This window comes from Dendropsophus ebraccatus, chromosome 11, assembly GCF_027789765.1.
Source record: "Dendropsophus ebraccatus isolate aDenEbr1 chromosome 11, aDenEbr1.pat, whole genome shotgun sequence".
Lineage (NCBI taxonomy): Eukaryota > Metazoa > Chordata > Amphibia > Anura > Hylidae > Dendropsophus > Dendropsophus ebraccatus.
Genome location: NC_091464.1, coordinates 55,776,845 through 55,795,965, shown reverse-complemented (window position 1 = coordinate 55,795,965; position 19,121 = coordinate 55,776,845). Strand labels below are relative to the sequence as shown.

The window sequence follows — 19,121 nt, the reverse complement described above, 5'->3', positions numbered from 1 at the left end:
GATTTACCGTGGATGCAGCCCTGGGGCTGCTGGGAAAACATGTATACAGGCTATTGCTGTATCCACGTTTTCCAGGACTCCCCAGGAGGGCATCCAACTTCTTGAGCCGTAGGAAATGAAATGCTGAGGATTCGGGTTCAGAGACCTGAACCTGAACAATTTAATAGATCCACTACTACTACTACAGACCCATTTATCTGGTCCTGTTCACATGCTCATACTTGTTATGGGGCTGCGATCTGTGCCGCAAAAAAAAACCCTGACCCGATGGTCTTACTACAGACCGCAATTGTGGCATGGATCACCATTCATCAATGAATGGGTCTGTGCATTGCCGACAGCTACACTTGTATATTCGTAGTGCTGTCCATAGTAACAGGTGTGTGAATGTAGCCTTGTTTCACAGGCAGAGATAAAAAAAAATGAGCTGCTCTCCTGTGGGAAGAGAACTATTGCGGTGCTCTTCCACCTACAGGGTTTCTGTCGGTAATGGATTTTAAGAGCATAGTTTGTCCATTTTGATGATCATTTCCTTGCTTTGGCTTGAAAAATATGACCTCCTACTGGTTTCCTCCAAAAAGAAAGAGGATCCCATCTCGAGACAGCAGTTTTTTGGGGGCAATACACAGGGTGCTGCCCGGCCTCTAGGTAAGAGTGGTGGTACCCAGGGGCTTAGGAAAGGCCTAAACAAGCAACAAGATTTGGGGCCTAGTAAAGGGTCATGAATGGTGGCCTCCATATTTCTATGCCCTAACACATGGGTCTCCAAAGTGTGGCCTTCTAGCTATTGCAATTTTACATTTTCCATCATGCCTGGACAGCCAAATCCAAAGCTTTAGCTGTCCAGGCATGATGGGAATTGTGGTTTTGCAACAGCTTAAGGGCCACAACTTAGAGACCCGTGTTCAGATCCTATAGAGGTTTTTCTAATGTGAGAACCAATTTAGTATGGGATTTCTCTTGATGATATAGCCCTGATCGCTTTATGCCTGTTTGCAGATATAGGGTGGGTTCAGGATACGGAATTCTCACGGATAAATTGACGTGACAATTCTTTCGGCGAAATCAGCCGGCCCATAGAATGGTGTCTATGGAGCCGGCGGAAAGGCGCGCATACAGGCGACGGAATTCTGAGGAATTTATCCGCAAGAATTCTGGAGTCTGAACCCACCCTTAGGCTTAGTTCACACAACGTTGTTTCCTCTCTGTTTTCAAGTATCAAGTACAGGTGGACTAATTGCCCTTTGGGTGTGTCTTTAATTGAAAAGTTTATTGAATTTAATAGTAAAAACGGTGAGGACAAAGAAAAAGAAACTGTGTGAACAATTAAAAAATAATGTCCGCCGCAGTGTGTAAGTGACAGGGGCAGCTCCTGTCTCTTACCGATTGGGACCCCCAGCGCGTGACTGCGATTTATGAGTCACAATATGACAATTTTTAAATTAATTGCAAAAACAAAAGTATTTCTTAGAAGAATAAATAAATAAAACATCAGAGAATCTGTGTAACCTGCATATGGTTGTGTTCGTACTGATCTATAGAGTAATGGTATCATGTCGCTTTTACCATATAGTGCATTACGTAGCCACAGGAACCCCCCAAACGTTACCATATTGCATTTTTTTAATGATTTCACCTATTTATATCTTCATAAATAATAATTTGGGGTTTTTTGTCCTACATGATATGGTAGAATGAAAGATGCCATTACAAAGTACAAATACTCATGTTAAAAACAAGCCCTCACATAGCCCTGTATATAGAAAACTGAAAGTGCTATTAGAGCTCTTAGAAGGGGAGGAGGGAAAAACAAAAGCGCAAAAATGAAAATTGACGCAGTCCACTGGATCATTTTGGGCCTGGTCCTCAAAGGGTTAAAGCGACTTTGTACCCACAGTCTGACCATACGACCTGTTTGGGGCGGCAGATAGCTTCTTTTAAGATCTGTCCTGGCGTCCTTTTCGACAGGTGATTCAGTTACTGTCCTAAAACAACTTTTAAACTTGCATCCCTGTCAAATGGCGTGGCTTAGTGTTTTTCCGTCCCTCCTTCTCGCCCTCTTCATCATTAGGAAGGCCCCTAGAAGGAATTCTCCTATTCATCACTTGTGCTGGATTGTTAAGACCCATGTGCAGTGTTCTGACAGGGGATGAATAGGAGAAATCCTGCCTTGGCAGATTGTGGGTACAGTCACTTTAGGGATAGCTTCACACGTACCGTATCACAGCAGATTTGGCCAAATGATTGAACATGGCATCAAATCCGCACTGATGTTGCAGATTTGATGCTGTGTTCGTTCGTTTAGTTAAATCTGCTGCGGATCCGCAGCAGAAAATCCGTTGCAGTACGGTACGTGTGAAGCTACCCCAATACACTCCTTCCAGCAGACCAGGCTGGTCCTGGCTCTAGCTGCCCATGTGACGCTGTTCCATGTTGGTGATATTTTTCTTGCGGCCATTATGCATGCTATAAAACATGTAGACTAAAACACATTAAGGAAAGATTAAAGGTTAAGCTTTGGCTGTCCATGTATGATGGGAGTTGTAGTTTTGCAACAGCTGGAGGGCCTGAGCTTGACCTCCCTGATCTAGTTCAATAAATCTGGACCAAATTTCCGGTTTCTGAATTTCATGGCAATGTGGTTCATGCTGCTTCAACAACACATGGTAATGTGCAAGGGGGTCCTGAGCTACTGATTCTGCTTTACTAATGCTGCGTCTACACTGGACGATTATCGTTCGAATTTTTGCATAAACGATCGCATTTGAGCGAGAATCGTACAGTGTAAACAGCAGATGACGAGCGAGAAATCGTTCATTTTTATCTTTCAACATGTTCTTAAATCGACCGCTGAAAATTCGCAGATCGCTTTAAACAGTCTTTCACCGATTTACCCTATGTAAAAGAAGGGCTTAAGCGGTCTTAAAAACTATCGCAATAATGATTTTTCTAACGATTTATTTGTCTAAACGCTGATCGTTATAAAAACGAAATCGTTGCTTCAAAATCGTTGAACGATTTGGGCGAATTATCGCTTCGTGTAAACGCAGCATTACAATACTAATGAGTATTAAACTGGAACACATGTTGGCAAAATATAATAAATATATATATATATTATTTTTTTTATGTTGCTACTGACAGTGTGAGAGGAGAAATTACCACAGTTCATGGAAAAATGTTATCACATTTTTTTTCTTTGGTGGCAAAAACTGAAAAATCTATTCATACTGTACATACAAATATCCCTACATATTTATGGAATTACAAACCTGTCCTGTGTCCCTCACTTGAACTGAGCAGCAGTTGAGCATCCATACTGCCACTTCATTTACAATCTATGGGACTGAAGGGGCTGGTAGAATACAGCTCCCTAGCATGTGCACTGCTTCTTAGTCCAAGCTCGATTCAAAGGTTAATGTGGGTGGCGTCAACTGGCGTAGAAAAAGTTTTAAAGATTTGTAACTTCTATTTAACTTATCTCAAGTCTTCCAGTACTTATGAGCTGCTGTAAGTCCTGTAGGGAATGGTGTATTCTTTCCAGTCTGACAGTGTCACTGACTGACAGGAACTGTCCAGAACAGGAAATGTTTTCTATAGGCATTTGCTGCTGCTCTGGACAGTTACTGACATGGACAGAGGTGGCAGCAGAGAGTACTGTGTCAGACTGGAAAGAATACACCACTTCCTGCAGGACATACAGCAGCTGATAAGACTTTTCAAGATTTTTAAATAGAAGTCATTAACAAGTCTGTGTAACTTTCTGGCACCAGTGGATTTAATTTTTTTTTTTTTTTTTTTTTTTTTGCTGGAGTTCCCCGCCCCCCCCCCCCCCCCCTTAAGTAAAATAACCCAACAAAAACTGTTCTATTGTTGGTTAAACTTCAAAATAGACGTACGTAGCTTTTGTTTGTCTGTAGATTGGATGAATCTAAAGCGTTTGCTTTTCTAGTACATTTTTCCATCCTAATTTGTTTCCACCCCTGAGGATGGTTTTCAGGACCTTAGAACTGGAGGAGGGTGGTATTCTCTCCACTTCTAGCTGGATCCACTTCTCTCTTTTTGTTTAGCTTGTACTGAAGAAAAACTGTAAAGTGTGGTGGTTTCTGAGAGAGCTGCATTTTTTTCCAGGTGTTTGGTGGGAAAAACAAACTCCTCCACTGAGATGTTTGTAGTTCAACATGGAAATATGAAACTATTTACCTTTTTTGTTTAAGAACCAAAAAATATTACCTAGAGGTGTAGTTCACCAAAAAATGTTTTCTTTCAAATCAACTCGTGCCAGAGATTTGTAATATACTTTAGTTAAAAAATTTCAAGTCTTCCCATACTTATCAGCTGCTGTACGTCCTGCAGGAAGTGATGTATTCTTTTCAGTCTAACACAGTGCTCTCTGCTGCCACCTCTGTCCATGGCAGTAACTGGAGAGCAGGAGAGCGTTTCTATCGGGATTTGCTACTGCTTTGGACAGACTGGAAAGAATACCACTTCCTGTAGGACACACAGCAGCTGACAAGTACTGGAAGAGCTGAGATTTTATAATATAAGTAAATTACAAATCTCTGGCACTTTTTGACACCAGTTGATCTGAAAGAAAACATTTTTGGGTGAACTACCCCTTTAACGTGTTACAGAACCAAATCAGAAAACGTGATTTTGGAGAGAATAATCCAAGAAAAACTAGTTTAAAGCAGACCTAAAAGTGGTATTTTTAGAACCTCATGGTATTACAATAATGATTAAAGGGTTTATCAAAGATTAGAAAAAAACACTTTTTTTTTTTTTTTAAAGCACCACCCCTGTCCTCCTGTTGTGTGATATTACAACTCTGCTCCATTACTTCAATAGAACTGAGCTGCAGAACCCCGCACCCAAAGTAAGGACAAGAGAGATGATGATTCTGCAAGAAAGCGGCCACAATTTTCAAAGTAAATTGGATAACACATTGGAACAGGAAATCTGCATTGTAGGACACACGTTTTAGGAAATGTTATGGCTACGCAGGTTAAAGGCATACTCATTCCTGCATTCATAAATCTTTTATTTATTTTTCTTCTATATTACTGGGGCTGCAGAAAAAAATAACTTTTGGTGTAACAGAATATATTAAAAGGCTGTGATCGGCCACCATGCACGATCGTCCGCCGCTGACAATGGGCAGCCAGAACAAGCTATACTAGTCTGTGACTAGGTCTCATTAAGAGAGAAGAGATTCACTGAGACAGCATAGAAGCTGTGTTAAATCCAGTTGTCAAGAGGAGCGTATGCCATCTTTGGTACAGAAATTTAGCAGGAGGGGCCCCTCAGTCAGTAACCGCGATTGGCCATCCATCTAAAGGAGACCCGGGTCAGTAAGAGTGCACGCAAAATTTTTTAGGACCAACATCAGGCCTGTAGTTAGTATAGGTAGGGCTATTGTCTGTGACAGGCTGCAATATACTGTGTAAGCAGGGGTGTAGCTAGGATTCACGGGCCCCATAGCAAAAAATTTAAAGGCCCCCCCCCACAACCACACAACACAAAGCACTGCACATATGTATGTGTGTGTATATTTGTATATGTATGTATTGATAACCCCCTGACCTCTGCACTGATTTCTGCCCTTTTTTCTTTCCTACTTGATTGCCAGCTGGAGAACAAAGGTGCAGTGAAGCAGAGATTTGTCTTCTGCTTGTTAACCCTTTTTTTATGTTGCAGCATGTAAGTAAACATTGGAACACTTACACATTGCAGTACATAAGGGGTTAAGCAGAAGAACACACGCTCTTACCCTCTCCTCCGGGCCCCCCTCCTGCACGGGCCCCATAGCAACTGCCTACCCTGCCTCTATGGTGGTTACGCCACTGCAGCTGTGGTACATTGGAAAGAAATCCTTTACCTGTGATACCAGCTCACAGCCTACCTGGCCATTTGTATTTTTATATTTTTGTTTGTGGTTTGGGGAACAGTGTAAATAGTTTATAAAACTGTAAGCTGCAGTGCTACACCGCCAACTCCCATGAGACGCACCCATACATGATTGTTCCTGATTTTATAGGGGATTAATAGGTATATGGCCGGCAGCCTATCCGAGCGTGCTAGTGGGTTAATTTAGTATGTTTGTATTTATACAACCATATTTCCAGGGGTACGCTGTGTAGCACAGAGGTCTTGGCTTAAGCCTGATTGTATATAATTTTGGGATATTTGAGTTATTACCCTTTTTATTACCTTTGCATGTTTCAGTAAAATGCAGTTTTGTTTAACCTGGTGTTGGAGTCTCTTTCCTCGTTCGTGACTTCGCTGTATCCTTGGGAGCCCACCCTGATACGCAGCTTACAACTGACTTTACTACTACTCCCAGTTTTACAGAATAATTCAAAGTTGGTAATGTCACCGCTAAATCTAATGGTAAAAGATAAGTTTTCCTGGTCAGGTCAGGCCAGATGTTTGTATTTACAGTATTTATTCTGAGCAGAATGTAATTTAACATGATTGAGTTTTGCTTGTGTGTACAGGAAGTGAATGAAGAAATCGCTCCAGATAGATCAGGGACGACCCCTGTTTCTACAACTCCTCTTACAGAAACGACACACTCGAGTATTGTAGACTCTACCTCAGACAGCCCGTCAGATCTTTTTCCTCATCAAACAGAAGTCTTCACAACTACTACATCAACAGCAGCACCAGAAGAGTGTGGTGAGCCTGAGCCAACAGAAGTAATTCAGAATGAGGAACAGTCGATGGAAGAAAAATACGATGATGCGTCCTCATCTGAAAACATTTGTCGTGGGGAGCCGTCACCTGCCGATATGCATACACTAGAAAGGGCAATGAATGCATTCAGCATGAACCTCCTGAAACAAGTGGAGCAGGAGTCTCAGGCCCCGAATGTGGTGGTGTCCCCTTTTAGCATTGCCCTTGGTCTCTTACAGTTGGCACTAGGTAAGGACTGTGAGTTCCATTAATACGAGCAAAATGAAACTGTATAGGGTTGGGTTTTTATATTTTATTTTTTCAACTAGGTGCTGAGAATCAGACAGAGAAGCAGATCCTGAAGACACTCCAAGTGGAGTCATTACAATGTGTTCATGAAAAGTTGCAGAAAGTGACGAAGCAGCTGGTGAAAAGTTCTTTAAGCGTAGCTACTCGCATGTACTTCAAGAAAGGTGTGTTTATCTAAGAAGAAAGAACTACATGTACTTGGAATATTTGTGGACTTTCTTTCTACCATGGATAACTATCTGTATTGTGTAGGTTTTAATAGTCTTGGGGGTGACTAATTAGCGTCAATTTTGGCCCAGGACAATGGGTAGGGGTCTGCCTAGGTTATTGGGCACAAAACAATTGAAAGGATTTTCCATGTGGTAGCTATTCCGCTAAACATCATGGAGTCTGGTGGGATGTATTTTTTGAAATCTTTGCTGCTCCCTCTATGGTGTCTTGCACTAAATCAATAACAGATGAATGTTTACTACATTATGTACACCGGTGCTCTGTCTGTGATTAATATTATACAATGTGACTCTTCTCCATAGATTTTCATATTAAAGAAAGCTTCCTAAAAAGGTCTGAGCGTCTATATGGAACAAAACCTGCGAACCTCAAGCAGAATATGCAGCAGAATGTGGATGGTATAAATGAATGGGTTAACAAGGCTACCAGAGGAAAAATCCCAAACTTTCTCTCTAACATCCCATCAAATACTGTCTTAATGCTACTCAATGCTATATTTTTCAAAGGTAACATTTATCTCACTATATACATGGTGACCCAGATGTACTAAAACTTTTACTGTGCAGACTTAGTCTTCATATGCACCAGATTTATTAATGTGCAGCAGGCTGCATCTGAAGACTATCTACTGTAAGTCTAGACCAGTGGTAATTGTGCTTAAAGTGCACCACAATTCTTAGCCAGATTTTGAAGGTGTTTCTTGGTATAGTCTTGCACTTTAGGTAATGCCCCCCTTTTTTTTTTTTATTTTTTTTTTTAAGCCTCAAAACGCTTTAAATTACTGCAAAAATTTAAGTATGAAAAGGACATATCTAACCTGCTGATAGCTCCCTATTGCGCACAGGCTGCTGAGGATGAAGGTTTGTCTCTTACCTTCATCTTTGGTGCTGTTCCCATTCAGTTTGTAGTTTAATCCTTGGTCTGGTAAGGCCATCTAGAGCACTGCCCTCCCCCCAGTGCCAACCCAGCCTGATCGGCACTCTGGGGCCAGGACAGTGCTCCAAATGGTCTTACCAGACTAAGGATTAAATTACAAACTGTACAGGAACAATGCATAGGATGAAAGTATCTGTCAGGTGTCACATAGAGGGGATGAAGCTGCTGTTAGCACTTTGACCACTAGGTGTCTCACTCTTCCCTAGCTAAATTGTCTGAGCACAGCTGAAGGTAAAGGATAACCTATGTTCTTTGATGATGATCTTTGTTTTGACTAGCGCACGGTGGCTCAGTGGTTAGCACTGTAGCCTTGCAGCGCTGGGGTCCTGGGTTCAAATCCCACTAAGGGCAACTTCTGCAAAGAGTTTCTATGTTCTCTCCGTGTTTGCGTGGGTTTCCTCCGGGTACTCCGGTTTCCTCCCACACCCAAAAACAAACATTAAATATATATAAAAAAAAAAGAAAAAAAACACCCATACCAAGTCCTAACCCTTCAAGCAAAGTGCCTGTATATCCGGGGGTGGGTAATGCCACTCCTGGCCACTGTGACAAGTGCCCCAGCAAAAAACACAAAAGCCCACCTGCTGCACCCTGGGTCACGGCACATTTCACTCCCCTGCTCGTAAAGATCTCCATCCAGATGGCTCTATTATAAGTCTATAGGGCCGCTGGACTGAGATATTTACAGCGAGGAAGTGAAGTGCTACCATGTGCTGCTCCTCACTCATTCTCCAGACTATGAGGGTCTCAGCAGGTCTGTATGCTTGATATACCCCTTGAAATGGGGAAAAGGGTACAATCTTTAGTTCTTACCATGTGACAACTTTAGTGATGAAACTGATATTGTCCTCTAAACAGGAATTTGGAAAAATAAGTTTGACCCTGCCAAGACTGTGTCAGATGTGTTTATGGTAAACGATAAAGAGTCAGTGGATGTGGATATGATGCACTCAGTGAGGTATCCCCTAAGTTATTTTTCGCATGACAAGATCAACAGTCAGGTAAGGGCACAGAATATGCTTGAAACTATACATCACACATTTGTCTAAAATATGTGACACTTGAATGAGGACAAAAAGTATTGTAAAGCCTAGGTTATTACATAACCTCTTGTCCAGCAGTGACTATCCTAATATCTTTCACCACATCCATGAGTCCTATTCAGGCTAAGGGTTCATTTAGACACAGATTGTTGGCCATGGGGGCCGCAAACAATCAACAATCAGCAAGATTGGCGCTCATTTGCAGTGCCTTTACATAGCATGACAAATCGAGGAGTCCAGGCTGCAGGAACAATCCTTGTATCATTCATGCAGCCTGGGAAACTGGCAGCACGGATATGTATATGTCTGTGCTGTCCGTTTCCAGATCAGTAGCAGTCTATACTTTCCACGCTGCTTGTGATCCAGCATCTGGCTTCTCCAGTCTTCTGGCTGTATCTTCAGACCCCACCTCCAGCTGTCAATCATTCTGGAAGAGGTGGCGCCCTGAAGTTACAGCAGCGAGCAGAGAACCGGATGCAGGATCACAAGCGGTGTTGCTGGTAAGTATAGACTGCTAAAAATTTGGAAACTGACAGCACAGATATACAGTATACAGGTTCCAATAAGTCATTCAGCCAATAATTAGGCATTCATTCCTGAACTATACTGCACATGCTACATTATTTTGTCTTGTAAAATTCTGGGCACCAAGACTCATAACTCTATGGACACCATTAAAGCTAAATACTGTAGGTCTGTTGGGCACCATATGGGATCAAGTACCACTGTCTTTGTAGTTCTGCTCCTAGGATGGCGCAAATCAACTGAAATTATTATGGTGGCATGAACCAAGACTACAGATTTATAACTTTACTGCTATATGTGGGGAACCTTTTTCTGGAAAACTCCTGGCGTTCCCAGGTACCAATATATTTTGGCACTACATTTCGGAATATCGCTGTAAATTGCCTTATAACCAACACAATCGTATAGTAGTTTAGTCCCTATGTAGATTATATGGACTACTTCCCACAAGTGTAACATGGGCACATATAATTGTAATATAGACCCAAAATCTATCCATTACAATAGGATTTCTTCCTTGTATTTACTAATGTTGTATCTTTGTGTGTGTGTGTGTGTGTGTATATGTCTATATATAATGTGTGTGTGTGTGTGTGTGTGTATATATAAAATATATATATATATATATATATATATATATATTATAATTTTTTATTTATTTTTTATTTTTTCATTATATTGGTGCACACAAAAACAAATGACAAAGTTGTTTTCTAAACTTCAGTTTTTAAAACGCTATTGAATTTTTGTGAAACTAGATAAAGTTACCAATACCCTTTTTAATTTGATGGACGATCGATCCGCTCCTTTCTTCTTCAAGGTGGCCAGATTACCTTTTAAAGGAAACATGAGTCTTATTGTTGTCATGCCAGTCCAAACCAACTGGAATCTCTCAGGAATTCTGGATGAAGTGAACAGGACAGAACTTTATCCTAAACTCCAGAAGGAGCAACCAACCTTCTTAAAAGTACCCAAACTAAATCTGGATTTTAAACTGGAACTTGGTCATGTTCTATCCAACCTTGGTAAGCTTAATTTTCTAAACCTTAAAGGGGTTGTCCAGGATAATTTGTTACTTATGGATCCTGCCAGGGCTGAGGGGGACATGTGAATAATGTACTGTAAGCTCAATATCCGGCAGCGGTGGGGGAGTGGGACAGGTAAGTATACATTACTCACATGTTCCCCCTGCAGGATCCACAAGTATCAATTATCCTTGACAACCCATTAACGGTGTACGAAGTTAAATAGATAGAAAGCTATGTTCTGTTATGTAAAGTCTATAGCTGTGTGTGTGATTATTTATATACAATATATATGATCCTCCCTACATTGTGATTACCTTACATGCAGTTACACTGGAGCTATTGGAAAGTTAGTGGTATGCACTGAAATCATCTGAACCTGTGCTCAACTATTATAAGTAGTATGTAGGATTAGAAAACATACATGCATTCTACAAGAAACAGTGTCACTCTTGTAAGTTTGTCTATGGTGGTATAGCTAATTTCTATTTAAGTTAATATAAATGTTGTAACACCATTCACAACCTGTAGACAGGTGTGGTGCTGTTTTTGGAAGAAGGCAGCTGTGCTTTTCCTTTCTTGGATTTAAAGGCTTTAGGGGCATTCTGACATACATTTTTTTTTTTTTTTTATACCAACAAATGTTATTAGCATAAAATGTAACTGTTCTGGCCTCTGCACCTATTGCACATAATGCAAACTGTAGAATCCTGTTCGGTGAAATTCACCAGATGCCTGGTCTCTCAGCCACTCCTGCTCTCTCCTGACCATTCATCTTGGTGCAAGTATGATCACATCAAGGTTGATTTCTTATTACTTTGATTTCATTATAATTTAGCTTAGATGGCCATTCTGGCCAAAATTGCTAAATGTAGCCTTTGCCTAGCTATTTAAGCTTTGGCTACAGGGACTTCACTAGTAAGCTTTGCCAAAACTAAATATTCCCCACCTTAGAATAACATAAGAATTTAGGGTCCATTGACATAAAGATTATCTGACAGATTATCTGCCAAAAATTTGAAGCCAAAGCCAGAAATGGATTCAAATCTTTGGCAGATAATCTTTCTGTGTAAATGGACTCTTAGGGTGCGTTCACACCTACAGGATCTGCAGCAGATTTGATGCTGTGTTCAGTTATTTAAATGAAATCTGCTGCAGAAAATCAGCTGCAGATCCTGTAGGTGTGAACGCACCATTAAGGAGTCAAATATTTGGCTAAATTGGGTAGCGATTATAGAGAGGCCGGGGCAGCACGAGCCATCAGAATGAAAAGTTTTTCTGTCAATGATTCTGAGCTGTACCAACACCACCTGATCTCTGAGATGGTAATGATATAACTAAGGTACATCTTATCTGACCTGAACTGAGCAAATTTACAGAAAGATCTGGTGAACCAAAATGAAATGAATGGATTTGTTTAGTCTTGGAAGAGCTGTTTATAATCCCCAGAGAGTTTGGTATGGGACAGTCTAGAGCAGAGTTTCCCAACCTGGGGTGTCGGGAGAACCTGCCAGGGGTGCCACGGGATCCTGGTGGGAATAGTGACACTGTCACTTTAAGCATCCCTAGAAGCTGCAGCCGCGCAGCTTCTAGGGATGCACGGATCACTTTGATGTTCCACCCGCACAGTTAGCGGGTGGAACATTAAAGTGAGCAGAATGTAGGAGCAGGAAGTGTCAGCGTCCTGCTCCTACATTCACTCCCATAGGCCGCCGTAACTTCATACTTGCAGCCTATGGGACGCCGGGACGCGACCTCTCCGGCAGGCGTGATGATGTGTTGTCATCACGTCTGCCGGAGGTTCTGTCCCTGCGGCTTACAAGATGGAGCCTAAAGAGGAAGGAGAGCTGCTCCCTGCAGCCACACAGCCTGGATTAGGTGAGTATGATTGTTTGTTTGTTTTTTTTGTTTTTTTTTTTAACTATTCGAGGCAGAGCAGGGGTGATTTATTATTGCATGGGGGCACATTTAGGGGCATTAATATTATTGCATGGGGCACATCTGGGGGCAATATTGTATGGGGTACACAGCAGGGGGCATTATTATTGTATGAGGGCAAAGCAGGGGAACCTACATATAGGGGGCAACCCACATTCCTACTCGCTTTACTGCACATAACACCAAACAGCGCAGTTATTACTGTATGGGAGCCTATAGGAGGGAGAAAGGGAAGAAAGTTACTAGAAATGTGCGGAGCCTAAGAAGTTTGTCTGACAGGTTCTGAAGAGATAAAACGTAGCTGGAAGAAATCATCATGATGGTCCATGCCGGATAGAAGGGAAAGTGACGCCTTAGATTAAAGAGGACGTCACCTGTGAGACACTGTTTTCCTTTTTTTGTAGAACATTATTTAGTAGGAGGGCCCCGAGGTAATTTTATTTTGTTCCAAGGGGTGCCCCGAGGTGAAAATGGTTGGGAAGCACTGGTCTAGAGTCTTATATCAGACTTCTCTGGGAAATTAGAACACATGTAAAGCAGAACTACCTTACAGGACCGAACAGATGACCAGATCATTAGATTCTGATTTGCCCATCTCTAGTCTGTCATTGGGTTTTTAATAGGGATGGTCCGAACAGAGTTCGGTTCGGGTTCGTAAGAACCCGAACTCTCTGCAATGATTCCTGCTGTCTGCCCGCTCCGTGGAGCGGGCGGATCCAGCGGGAGGACAGCCTGGAAAACTGGGATACAGCCATAGCCATAGGCTGTATCCCAGTTTTCCAGGCGTTACTCCCGCTGTATCCGCCCGCTCCACGGAGCGGGCAGACAGCAGGAATCTGCTGCCGAGCGTTCGGGTTCATACGAACCCGAACCTCGGCAGGTTTGGACCATCCCTAGTTTTTAACTCTACTAATGAGTCAGAGATCCTCCTAGATCACTGCTTCTCAATTCCTGTCCTTATGGACCACCAACAGGTCATGTTTTGAGGATTTCCTTAGTATTTCACAGGTGATATGAGGAGTCTGTAAGCTCATGTATGCGAGCAGGACCCTCACTCCTCATGTATAAATAATTATATGCATATCTCTGTAATGTCTGATTCATCTCTATGTATGTCCCCCCAGAATTGTAAAGTGCAGTGGAATCTGTTGGCACTATATAAATAAAAAATACTATTAGGTGATATAATTATATGCAGTGGATCAGGTATGTGTACAGGTGATCTTTGAATGGGATATTCTCAAAACACGACCTGTTGGTGGGCCATAAGGACTGGAATGGAGAAGTACTGCTGTAACATTACAGTTTCCATCATGCCTCGATAGCAGTGGCGTAACGTGGGCTGGTAGCTGGGAAGGTATTGTGCCCCCCTTTAGATGCCCCTAGCATTGTAGTTAACCCTTCCGCTTCCAGGATGCCCCTAGTATTGTCATTAACCCCCTAGATACAATGGGAATTGTAGTTTTGCAACAATTGGTTTGTTAAAGGTTTGACACCGCCGTTCTAGAAGGATCTTTGCCTTAGCAAACAAGGAATTCTGTGTTTACATTTTGTTTCATGTAAAACAGCTGTAAAAGCTAAAATACAGTACTTGCCCCATAAGTGCGGATCATTTTGTGATGTGTTAGCCATGCCTTCCCAGACCTTTAAGGCTGAGGTGGAGTACAGGTCTGGTCTGCTTTCTGTGTTATATTACCCACAAAAACATAGTTTGAATTTATTTATTTATTTTTAGGACTTGGAGAGTTGTTCAGTAGTCCAAATTTGAAAGGAATTTCCGATGAGGACCTGGTTGTATCCAGTGTTGAACATCAGTCCACGTTGCAGCTGAATGAGGAAGGAGTTGAGGCGGCTGCTGCCACAGCCTCCGTTATGTCACGCTCATTGTCTACTTTTAGCATTAATCGTCCATTCTTGTATTTTATATTCGATGATCTCACAGGTCTGCCCCTATTTCTTGGGTATGTTCGTAACCCCAAACCTGGCTCCCAGAAAAAGATGATGAAAGACAAATTTGTAATGCCAGAACTGAAGCCCATCAGTAAGGGTTCTATACCCAAATAAGAAGAGTTCTGAATAAGTGAGGTTGTTTGGTAAAACTTGTGGAATGAGCGACGAAAGGACTTGTTGGTCTGGTTTGAATTGACCATTGTGTTTTGTTTTTGTTTTGGGGGGGGGGGGGGGGGGGGTTGTTTTTCTCTTCCCTTCTCCTCTCCTACATACTTTGCCACATGTGCTGGAAAGCCATATTACTTAGAATACAGGACTCTGACAAATATGTCAAAGGCAAATTTTATATATATATTATTTTATATATATATCTCCATTGCTGATGTAAGATCCTTTTTGGAAGTGACAATATTTATCCTAACCAACTTACACCTGTTTTCTTGTTCAATAAATAGGTTGAAATACTATAATAATATTTACTCATTTAGGCTCTGCTGTTTCTTTTGCAAGGCATATAGTAGCTACTACAAGGTATATAGTAGTAAGTTGTAAGTGGTGGTGGGGGATGTAAGGTTAAAGCCAGTTTTAGGTAGCCCTAATAGGACTACATCTTAGTTTTCAAGTTAGTTGGATCACAATGCTTCATAATGAACTGGGGCATAGTCATGCTGAAAGAAAAGGGCCAAACTCTAACTGTTCCCAAAAAGTTACGCCCATAAAGGCGTGGTTGGTGAGTTTGACTTGGAACAACTTCCCTGACCTTGCCCCTATCAAAATAAAGGTTAGAGCTCCATTGAGTAGGTCATAACAGAGTGAGGTGCAGGTAACAATGAAACTTTCACCTGGAGGAGTTGTGCGCATGGGTGAGGTACAACTCTCAGTAGTGTATAAATCAGACCCCAGCCACTCATGATCCACTAGGGTTCACACTATATCCAATAAAACCACCTTCCACTCAGCATCAAGTATAAAGGGGGCAGGTCCAAAGAGGCAAACTAAAAAGTGCAAGTGCTGTGATTCAAAGCCCAACTGGCTTCTTTTACAGGTGTCATACCAACGCTTGCCCCTATCAAACACCTAAATAGAACAGCGATTGTGAAGCAGGACCTCTCCTCTATCAGTATCTGACTTCATGAATGTTCTTATGGGCAACAATTCCAACAAACACACAGGCCTGTTCTGTCTTGAATTGGTTTGAATACTATTCAGCCGCCAACTACATACTTAAAGGCTCTTCACTTTAGAGATATAGAAAGATGAGTATTATTACACTGTCTTCCCAGGGGGTAAAGCTGGTCCTGGCCTTAGCTGTCCCTTTGATACTGTGTTAATGATGGTTATGGGATTGATATATTTGAATGTGAGAGGGATGCTTTTTGCAATCTGAAAGTCCAAGCTGGTGGCTGATCAGAGGTCACAGACATAGTTGCAGTAATGAAATGTATGGATACGGTAGAACTGCGATAAAATAGATGACAGCAGGAATAGTAGCGGTGAGTGTTATATTGTGAGGGGGAATCATAGGCGTGCTAGTTAATGATGGAAATACAGATTTTAAAGCAACTCTGTACCCACAATCTAACTCCCCCCCAAACCACTTGTCCCTTCGGATAGCTGCTTTTAATCCAAGATCTGTCCTGGAGTCCGTTCGGCAGGTGATGCCGTTATTGTCCTAAAAAAATACTTTTTAACTTGAAGCCCAGTGCCAAATGGCAGTATCTGTGCCCTAACTTTCTACATGCTGAACACTGCACAGGTCCTTAATGATCCAGCCCATGTGCCGGGCTAAATAGGTGGGGAATAGCAGGCAATCTGCCTGGAGCATTCCTAATGATGAAGAGGGTGGGGAGGAGGGACAGAGGGGTGGTGCAAAGTTAGGGCACAGATACTCCCGTTTGGCACGGGCTTCATCTGTGCCCTAACTTTGCACCACCCCTCTGTCCCTCCTCCCCACCCTCTTCATCATTAGGAATGCTCCAGGCAGATTGCCTGCTATTCCCCACCTATTTAGCCCGGCACATGGGCTGGATCATTAAGGACCTGTGCAGTGTTCAGCATGTAGAAAGTTAGGGCACAGATACTGCCATTTGGCACTGGGCTTCAAATTTAAAAGTATTTTTTTTAGGAGAATAACTGCATCACCTGCCGAACGGACTGCAGGACAGATCTTGGATTAAAAGCAACTATCCAAAGGTACAAGTGGTTTGTGGGGGTCTGATTGTGGGTACAGAGTCACTTTAAAAAAGCTGTAGGTGTTTAGAGTTCAAAAGAGCTTTAATAGTAACAAAACAAAAAAAAAAATCAGTTTTATACCTGGGAAAAAAAGGAAAATACATTGGCTCAGACTTGAGCTGCCTAAAGCAAAGTGTCTGATTTTCCCTATAACCAATCACAGCTCATCTTCCATGTTAAGAATTAAAAGCTGAGCTGTGATTACTTATAAAACCAGTTTGGTTTCAGGCAGATTGATAAACCTAGGCCTTTGTTACCATGGCCCAACAAGTATGGATTGTTCAAACTAGAACACTCCTCTAATTTACTCACAAAAGAGAACTGTATTATATACTTTGGGGAACAAGCCTATGCCTGAAATAATCCCAAGGGGAGAGTCAAATATACTACACAGCAGCCACAAAACTCATTGACTATGAAGGGCGGAACAATTGAGCAGCTGTTGCCACAGATTGACAATACTGTTAGACCATTAACCTTTTATTAACGTTCCACACAGTCAAATTTTACTAACAATGTTCACTTTATTATTCAAAATTTTTATTTGCGTACAAAAAAATTATAGCTTTATAATGGCCCCCAAAAGAAAACTATTCAATAAATTCTGATCAGTTAAATCAACATCGATGGCATGGGAGCGAAAGGGCAACGCGCATTACTTAAAGGTTCATTATTTATTATGTTAATGGTTATTTTCCGAAATGATCATTAAAATGCGAATGCCGAGAGGGGTTATTGTAGATGGAAAAATAAATGAGTCTGCACTTAATAACTAACTTCATAAACTTGCAGGAAGCAATTGATGTTAATTTATGCTCTAGATGTAATTAGCGCAAGTATAATTATGATTTTAGTGCCAGTAAGATACCTGATTGCTTTACATAAGGCAGGGCTGAACTGCAATTGGCAATCATTTTGTACGGACTTCCTCACTAATAATGAACCATATTAAGCTGTGACTTGTTTTTTTTTCTGAACATGAAATCTGTTTTAAGATTTTCCAGTTTTCAAATAAGAAATTTAGATTAACAGTTTGTAGCCCACTCAATGTTTTCATCTGACTCTGCAGAGACCTTTCAATGCCTCTACATAGTCTGCAGCTGCATGGACGTTGTGCAGCTGCTTCAGAGGAGTAATCAATCTACAGTATGATAGCTGGTTTTCCCATAGAAATGGTTTAATATTATGTACATGGCACTATTTCAGATCAGGAAGGCAGCCCTGTAAATGTGACCGCGAGTTGCTGCAGGAATTACTGGGTCACCAGAGAGATTATGGCATTTAAGGGGTTAAATATTGCTTTTTTTTTTTTTTAGTATAGCGCCAACTGATTCTGCAGCACTTTACACCAGCATGATTGCTGATGTCTATAAAATGAGTCCAGCTCCAGAACTCCCTTCATAATACCTGGGCATATTCCAGCAACTACACTACTTAAAAAAAAAAAAAGACCCTATCCTAAATCTCAACGAATGAAATATTACAGCGGCACATCTTTGATTACATAGTCGAATGATCAATGTACATCAAAATGTATAGCCCGAGGATGTCTGGATTTGGACAAGTAGTCAAAATCAAAGTGGAAAATAAAATAACAGGGTTATCCAACTTCAGTGAAAATACTTCAAGACAATGAAATGAGGCTCAGTAGTGTGTGTGGCCTCCACGTGCCTGTGTGACCTCCCTGCAGTGCCTGGGAATGCTCCACCCACTGCTGAATCGATCATACTGGGAGATGTTGCAGGCAGGTGAACGTTCTCCACGGCGTCTCAGGACTGTCATATCTCACATTTGCTCAGTGTGAACCTGCTCTTATGCCACACAGACATTCTTCTCCCAGCCTGGAAGAAGAGTGCATGCGCGTGAAACAGTTGTTGCTCATTACCATTGTGTGTCCTGTCACTTTAACCTGCTACAATGTTTGTGTCTGTGTGTACACTGATGAAAAAAAAGATGCATTTTTATGGTTGCATACCGTCCTCCTACTTTGATTAATTTTCTTTTTAGTATGAGCAGATTGGTGCTACGATGTTTAATCTAATGATCAGCTTCTTAGGTCCGGTTTCCAGGATATAATCTAGACTCATTTTATATTAATGAGATTCCTTGGTGCCCTGGAGGTGGTCCCAGTCCACCACTTTCCCAGTCTGCAATGTGACAAGGAAATTCATTACCATAAAACATATTTAGCTAATGTATTGCCAACCAGACCTTGGATTAACAAAAGGGGCAGATTTTTGGATTTAGTGTTTGTTAC

General features: G+C 41.6%; 1 protein-coding gene across 6 annotated transcripts in view; it reads left to right on the top strand.

Moving 5' to 3' along the window:
* The window catches only part of SERPINF2 (serpin family F member 2), a 41,308-nt gene extending 26,480 nt beyond the window's left edge, over positions 1 to 14,828 (top strand). For all 6 annotated transcript variants that reach the window (XM_069945608.1, XM_069945605.1, XM_069945606.1 and 3 more), the window contains exons 3-8: positions 6,498 to 6,924; positions 7,005 to 7,148; positions 7,518 to 7,721; positions 9,010 to 9,152; positions 10,540 to 10,744; positions 14,418 to 14,828. In XM_069945608.1, the coding sequence (XP_069801709.1) occupies positions 6,498 to 6,924; positions 7,005 to 7,148; positions 7,518 to 7,721; positions 9,010 to 9,152; positions 10,540 to 10,744; positions 14,418 to 14,746 (1,452 nt within the window). In that variant the 3' untranslated portion in view covers positions 14,747 to 14,828. The remainder of the gene's footprint in view (positions 1 to 6,497; positions 6,925 to 7,004; positions 7,149 to 7,517; positions 7,722 to 9,009; positions 9,153 to 10,539; positions 10,745 to 14,417) is intronic.
* Positions 14,829 to 19,121: the final 4,293 nt, after the last annotated feature.